Source organism: Vespa velutina, chromosome 11, assembly GCF_912470025.1.
Source record: "Vespa velutina chromosome 11, iVesVel2.1, whole genome shotgun sequence".
Lineage (NCBI taxonomy): Eukaryota > Metazoa > Arthropoda > Insecta > Hymenoptera > Vespidae > Vespa > Vespa velutina.
The window spans coordinates 6,868,245-6,875,744 of record NC_062198.1 but is presented as its reverse complement, the minus strand read 5'-3'; the positions used below and the strand labels follow the sequence as shown (position 1 = coordinate 6,875,744).

Sequence of the window (7,500 nt, the reverse complement as noted above, 5' to 3'; positions counted from 1 at the left end):
AATAAATCAATCTATCAATCACTTTAGACACAAATACTACTGTTTGCGTGAAAATGGTATTGACTCGAAATGTAAATCCTCGTAGCGTTTCACTGCTACTCGCAAAGAAAAACAAGAAAACATTTGACCGAAGATACGAGAATTTTGGTGGTGGGGATGGGTGTAAGGGTGGAGATAGGGATAGGTATATAGAGATGGAATGGGATGGGATTGTGTAGAGGAGAGTGGTGGTAAAGACACGATCCCGGCCGTTCCTATCACGTTCATCGAAGAGTTTGCGAGCTAGGCGCGGGGTAGAGTGGAGTAAACTCTATATCGTTTACGTCGCATGCCAAGGAAGATACAGGACGGTCGTGGATAGACACACTTGCACACTTGCAAAACAAAAGTATACCCGTACACTTACCTCACAGAAAAATGGTCCCCAACCAGTATGTGTATGCCTGTCTTTCTCTCTTTTCGAATTTGTTCTCTTTCTATTTTTTTTTTCTTTTTCCCGCTCTCTCTCTCTCTCTCCCTTCCCTCCCTCTTTCTCTCTCTCTCCCTCTCTCTCTCTCTCTCTCTCTCTATATATATATATATATATATATCTCCATTTCGTTTCTACGCAGACGTCTAACGTACTCCCAGGTGCCCTCTGAGTTTCGCGGTTGGACGACGAACGGTCCGAGTTTTTTCTCCTCTTTTTTTCTTATAGTTCTCTTTTTATTTTTTTTTTTTTTATTTTTTTATTTCTTTTTATTTCTTTTTTTATTTTATTTTATTTTATTTTATTTTTTATTTCGATTCGCCCGGCGAGAACAACGAAAGCTCTGAGAAAAAGCTCGAAGGGGAAGAAGCATTTTCTCTTTATCTCTCTTTCTATTAGTTCCTTGACTCCTGCTTCCACTCTTCGCGTCTCTTTCTCTATCAAATTAATTTCACGGCATTTGACGACCGGTTATATCAATTATCGTTACTTTCGTGATTTATTAAACATCCTCGTGGCCGGCTTGTTGGACCATGGGAGATGCATATCGCGACAGGTCCCTGGGAGTAGTACCACGCGGACAAACATCAAGGTAGAAACTGCGATACGTCGGGTTGGCAGAATACGACGGCTCACCCCGGACATCCCCCTTACTCGCTGGACGCATGCGTCGCTTTGAAAGCGTGCCTGAAACGACCCCTACCAGATGCAGCGGCTATCCCGTTCGGAACGTTTTACTTCTACCTTTTCTTCCCGCACCGTTCCCGCACCCCTCTAGCACACCCGGCTGCGTATACATGGTACCATCGTATACATACTCACACACCCCCACCTCTCTTTACGTCGCTCTACTACTATCATACTACTCCTTCCAACCGTCTATTTCTCCTTGCGCTATCACTTTCTTCCTCCTCTTTTCTCGAAAGTCATCCCTCGAAAATCCTCTTACTCAAGGATGAAACTCACGAAAAACCGAGTCACGTTCCCTGTCGGCACGTTCAAAATTCGAGACCCTCCGTGAGCTATTCGATGAAAACGAGACAAAAGACTGAAAACGAGATGAAAATTACGGTACGTGAAGAGAAGTGAGTTAAAAGGAATGAGGATGAAGAGAGAGATTGCTTCTGGAGAAAAAGGGAAAGAGAGAGAAAATAAAAAAGAAAGAAAAGAAATGGAACAGAGAGAGAGAGAGAGAGGGAGATAGAGATAAAGAAGAAACGGCGAAAAGTCTTTCGATCGGCTATGAAATCTCGCCTGGCGCGAATTCGTACGTGAGGGGATGATCGCGAAGTCGTTGGGGTCGTGCGCATGCGCGTGAGGCTTCCGGTAAGAACGGAGGGGGTGCAGTCGGGGGGTATGGGGGTGAGTCAGTCAGGCCGCAGCGCGCGTTCAGAAAACTACCCTCAACGCGGTCTTAACATACTCGCCGGGAATTTTTTAATTCGCGCTTACGCGTTGTATATCGTTGGGAATATTTTTTCTCTCTCTCTCTCTCTCTCTCTCTCCCTTTCCCCCTTGTCTCTTTCTCTTCCTTTATCTCTCTCTCTCTCTCTCTCTCTCTCTCTTTCTCTCTTTTCCTGTTTCTTTTCATCATCATCCCATTCTCTTTCTATCTCTCTCTCTCTCTCTCTCTCTCTCTCTCTTTCTCTCTTTGTCTTTCCCTTTCTCACTCCTTTTCTAAACCCTTTTTTTTTCAAACGAATATATCGTCGTTCGATCGTCAAACGATAGAAGAGGAAAGATAGTTTGACACGATCCTGGCTAACAATCGTCCAATAATTGTCAATTAACGAGGCCAGAAGAGAAGAGGAGAGAAGTATACGTGTTCGAAAAAAAATTCGATAGATATCAATAGGATAATAATTACTGTTCGATGAATTCGTTGGACTTTGATGGTGCATTGGTGTTAAAGATTTAATATTAATTATTATATAATACCGGCTGTCGGAAAAATGAAAGAGGTGCTCGTGGACGACGTCATATTAGAAGATGGTCGTGGGAATGGGATTAAATTTGTTCCCATCGTTTCGTCGTGCGACAACGTTGACATGTGAGAGAGAGAGAGAGAAAGAGAAATAGAGAGTATAAAATGAAATAAAAAATAGGACGTCGGGCGTCGGGTGTCGCGGAGGAAGAAAGAAAGAAAGAAAGAAAGAAAGCAAGGAAGGAAGGAAGGAAGGTTGTGCGGTTTTAAAGGATCATCGGTGAACTGGATGCGTTAATAGTTTTCAAATGGGCGAGAGAGAGAGATAAAGGACATAGATCAAATTAAAAAAGAAAAGAAAGAAGGAACGAGAAGAAGGACCTAAGGATTATAAGAAGACGATCGAAAGTTTTCTCTTTCAAGGAGAGAGAGAGAGAGAACTTTTTCTTTTTTTTTTTGCTTTCGATAACTCGAAAAAAAAAAAAAGTATATATACGTCGTGAGTTTTCGTTAATCGTTATGACGATTTCGCGAGTGTACGAGAACGATCTTTGTTGTATTCACGAGACATTTTTTATTTACTTCTTTCTCTGTTTTTTTTTTTTTTTCCTTCCCCCTTTCCTCTTTCAATCGATCACGTTGAAATAATAAATACGAGAAAGTTTTGATGAAGTCGAACGGTGTATACATATTTTTACCTATGTACACTTGTGCGTCTCGTTTAATCGGCGTAAAGTATTTGGAAAAAGACATCCGTCGGAAATTTCGTTCGTCTCAAATGCTTTCGAGTTATACCCCGTCAAGAATTATCAAGGAATTATAAATAATAAAGGAAGAAGACACGGAGCAAGAGATAGATGGACAGACAGATAGACAGATAGATAGATAGATAAAGAGAGAGAGAGAGAGAAAGGGAGAGAGAGAGAGAAAGAAAGAGAGAGGAGAGATAGGAAGTTTTTAAAGATTTCGTCGGAAGACTTAAAGCGGCTTAAAGTTATGCCGCATAAAACGTTGCTGTTGGAGTTAAGAAGAAGTTAAGATAAAAAAAAAAAAAAGAAAAGTGGGGGGGGGAAGAGAACAGGGAAAGAAAAGAGAAATAAGAGGAAATGAAAAAAAAAAAGTAAATAAATAAAAGAGGAAAACAAAACCAAAGAAACAAAAAAGAGAGAGAGAAACAAGGGAAGAGAGAAGAGAAAAGGAAAAGGAGAAAAGAAATTAAACGGAGAAGGAGAGGAGAAGAAAATGAATAGTTTAGGTGGTAAAGAGGATGGTAAAGCCAGGGAGGAAGATAGTCATGGCGTATAAACGTTGCGATTTAACCCTCTTAACGGACGAGTGAGAATTTGAGAAATTTCGCGGTCTAATCCGATGCTCGGCGGGTCCGAGGTAACGAGGAACGGAGGAAGAAGAAGAGGAAGAAGAGGAGAAGTGGCAGGAGAAGAAGGAGGAGAAGAAGAAGGAGGAGAAAGAGGAGAAGGAGGAGAAGGAGAAGAAGGAGGTGGAGGAGGAGGAGGAGGTAGAAGAAGAAGAAGAAGAGGAGGAGGAAGAGCAAGAGGAAGCGAAAGAAGAAGCTAACCCTCGGTTCGTTCCTTGAAAATCCTTCCTCGATTAAGGAGGAAAAGGATTCTCTCTGCCGTTAGTTCGGCCATAGCGCGAGAGAACCCGAAAAAATATGGGATGGTCGTGGAATCACAGAAAGAAAGTGTCGAGATAATCGTTTCGAGAAGCGTCGCCGCCAAGGATGAGGAAGCTTTGCTGAGGAAGCTAAAAACGTAATAATGGAAGGAGGAAACGATATAAGAGCGTTTTCTCGTTTCTTCGTCCTTTGTCATCATCTCTCTCTTTCTCTCTCTCTCTCTCTCTCTTTGTCTTTCGTGCGACGAAAGATAAAAAAAAAGTAAAAGTTACTCGCTCGAGTACGTCGGTCGGTGGTTACGATTCTTTTTCATTCATTTTTCTTTTTTCTTTTCCTTTCTTTTCTTTTTTTTTTTTTTTTTTTTTTTTTTTTTTTTCGAAAATAAATCGATAGGATAAAAGAACAATAAGAGTGAGAGTAAGTGAGAAGGAGAGAGAGAGAGAGAGAGAGAACGAGCGAGACGGAAAAAAGGAAAAAGAGAGAAAAAAGAAAGAAAAAGAAGCTTCTAATCGGAAGAACAGCCAGTTCCTCCAGTGAGAGGAGGATCTGTATCGAGGAGGTGACTCTTAAGAATAAAAAGAAGAAGAAGAAGAAGTGAAATAAGAGAGAAGAGGATTCGTATCGAGTTTTCTCTCTTTCGGTCGTTACCGAGTCGGCGTTTTTTCAAAAAAGAGCCTTTGAAATCGATTGTCGATGTTATCCAAAGAATCGTCTTATTCGTTGATGCATACGAACACGGATAGAGGGAGGAGAGAGATGAAGAAGAAGGAAAAGGGTAGAGGTTTGGGGGATGGAGAAAGGATGTAAATAAATTCGGGAAAAATCGAGCTATCGGTTCTCAGGTTGGAGAACGCGATCAAGGAAAACGCGATCTCTTTAACGTTAGTAAGCGAAGAGGGCAAAAACGAAAAGGGGAGTGATGTAGTGGGAATGGGAGGGGGGATTTGAAACTCGAAGGAACAACATTCGTGGGATTCCTTTCGACATAGTCAAGTTACGAAGGCGTATTCCTTTGAAAGCCGACATATTTGCATTATATGTATATATATATATATATATATATATATGTACATATCTTTCTCTCAGTGATACCTTTCGAATAGCCGTGCGTCTCCGATTTTCTTTTTCTTTTTTTTTTTTATCGCGTCGTTCTTAATCTTTGCTAGTTCAAAAGCACAAATATTTTTTTTTTGTGTTTTTATTTTTTTTTTTCTGTACGAATAACTCACGCTTTAAAAGCAGCATCATCCCTCTTATATTATATATATATATATATATATATATATATATATATATATATATGTATATATATATAATTTTAATATTCCTTTCTTCTTCTTCTTCTTCTTCTTCTTCTTCCTTTTCGTATGATACTTAAGGACAATACTTACAAACAAGTAGAGAGAGGACGATAAAATAAGAGTCAATATATATATATATACCGCTCGAGAATAAAATCTTCCGCTATTGTTATCGTTATCGTACGATATCGTGTCGGATCTCGAACGTAAGAGATCAACAGTGAAAAAGTTTGGTGGAAGAGATCAAGATCACTTTTTTGCTTCGTTCTTTGTTTTCTTATTTGTTTCTTCTTTTTTTTTTTCTTCTTCTTTTCTCTATTTTTTTCTTTTCTTTTCTTTCTTCTTTTTTTTTTTTTTCATCGTCCAATACGTCGATTTACACGTCTACACTCTACCAATTCGTCGTTCGGCCCTTTTGTGATAATGAATTGAGGGCCTAAAGTGAAAGGTGGTATGTTATTTGACGAGGGTGATTTGTTTTTTTTTCATAGGTGCCACACCGGGACGGTGTTGTTAAGTGTGCAGTGATCACGGGTGACCGAGGAAAGACGAGAAAGAGGGTGGTCAATATGACTCCTATCTTCCTCGTTCTGTTGGTGGCAATCGACCCGATTATCGCGCAGAATGGTGGTGAGTAATCGACCAGAGAAAAATATTAAGTGCGTTTAAAATTAAAAAGAAAAAAAAAAAAAAAAAGACTCTTCTCCGAGCACGCGACGATGTATAAAACATCAAACAAATGGACGCTGGAGACTGTGTAAACGATTGTGGACAATTCAACCAACAACGACCAGACTGTCTTATCATCTGAACTGATAACGAACTGAATAAAGACATATTCCGTGAGACTTTGTTGTTAAATGCGTCCATGGTGTTTCGTCGAGAAGAGTCGAACCCAACGAGAAAATTATTTGTCTTCAATTGCATTCTTGCATGTTAGTCATATAAGAGAAACCGGAATACCATTTCGTTTGCGTCGCCATTTTCATTTTCGCGACTATCTCGCGTTTCCGTGGTTTATATATATGTATATTATTTTTTCTTTTTTCTTTTTTTTTTTTTTTTTCTTTTTCCTTCTCGTTCGTTCTCTAACGGGCGTCGAATATTTCGTGCGTGAGAAAGGAAAAAAAGAAGAAAAAAAAAAAAGAACGCAAAAAGAAATAAACGAAAGAAAAAAGGAGAGAAAAATTCGATTCCCGTCGATAAAACGGGGAAGAAGGACAAATTCGTAAATCAATCGGGAACGAAGGGTGTCGTCGACAATACCGTTCGAATTTTCGTGGCGTTTTTTCTTTCTTCCTTTTTTTTGCTTTTTTTTTTCTTTTTTCTCTTTTTTTTTCTTTTTTTTTTTTCTTTGTTTTTCGAAGCACCACCACCGCCGTCGGTGGTTGGGTATCCATTCGCGATTTCTCGAATGGAGAGATATAGTCGTAAAAGAATCGAATCGTGTTGTTTGTCCGTTCGACGAATCCTGATCTCCGTTAACCGTTTATACGGAGCAAATCCTCGTGAATACGAGGATAAAAGGAAGGAGAGATATTCGAAGGAAGAATGTTGTGGTGTTACTCGTTCGAAAACTCGTTGGGGATAAATGAGTTTTGTTCGTCGAATTGGAGGCCAACGAATGCAAAGGGTTATGGACTTTTTAAGGACTGAAGTGACCGTACTACGATAAGACGCAAACGACGAAACGAGGCAACACGCTAATTAGGCTTGGGTCTTCTACTTATTCTATTTTCATCTTACAATATACGTGTATATGTATATACATGTATATTTATTTTTTTTCTTTTTCCAGGTAAAAAAAAAAAAAAAAAAAAAAAAAAAAAAAAAAAAAAAAAAAAAAAAAAAAAAAAAAAAAAACACGAAATCGAGGTCTTTTTTTCTTCTTCTTTGTAAAAAATTGTATTATCAAATGTACGAACCGAATCGAAGAAAACGTACGATCTCGATCTATCTTTCTCTCTCTTTCTCTCTCAGATGTAGCAATAACGAGAAAGAGAAGGGGAGAGAGAGAAAGAGAGAGAGAGAGAGAGAGAGAGAGAGTTTCGGTACTTCGAATCAGTTTTGGTTTGCGATCATTAAGCGCTAATCTGTCGCGGCAGTTGGCTAATCCAGCGGAGCTTTACGCCCAGTCCGTAATGACGATGATACATACCCCCCGGCATTT

General features: G+C 39.4%; 1 protein-coding gene and 1 long non-coding RNA gene across 17 annotated transcripts in view; one reads left to right on the top strand and one right to left on the bottom strand.

Moving 5' to 3' along the window:
* The window catches only part of LOC124953095, a 55,191-nt gene extending 53,984 nt beyond the window's left edge, over nt 1-1,207 (bottom strand). Inside the window, exon 1 of the long non-coding RNA XR_007102114.1 lies at nt 407-1,207. This is a non-coding gene — a long non-coding RNA (uncharacterized LOC124953095). The remainder of the gene's footprint in view (nt 1-406) is intronic.
* Nucleotides 1-7,500, top strand: part of LOC124953090 (tyrosine-protein phosphatase Lar) — a 485,939-nt gene that overhangs the window by 203,118 nt on the left and 275,321 nt on the right. For 14 of the 16 annotated variants that reach the window (XM_047503993.1, XM_047503992.1, XM_047503990.1 and 11 more), the window contains one exon: nt 5,822-5,960. In XM_047503993.1, coding sequence (XP_047359949.1) covers nt 5,900-5,960 — 61 coding nt within the window. In that variant the 5' untranslated portion in view covers nt 5,822-5,899. Of the gene's footprint in view, nt 1-2,083; nt 4,166-4,445; nt 4,589-5,821; nt 5,961-7,500 lie in introns of those variants that run through there. The other 2 variants (XM_047503994.1, XM_047503995.1) reach the window with 2 other exon arrangements.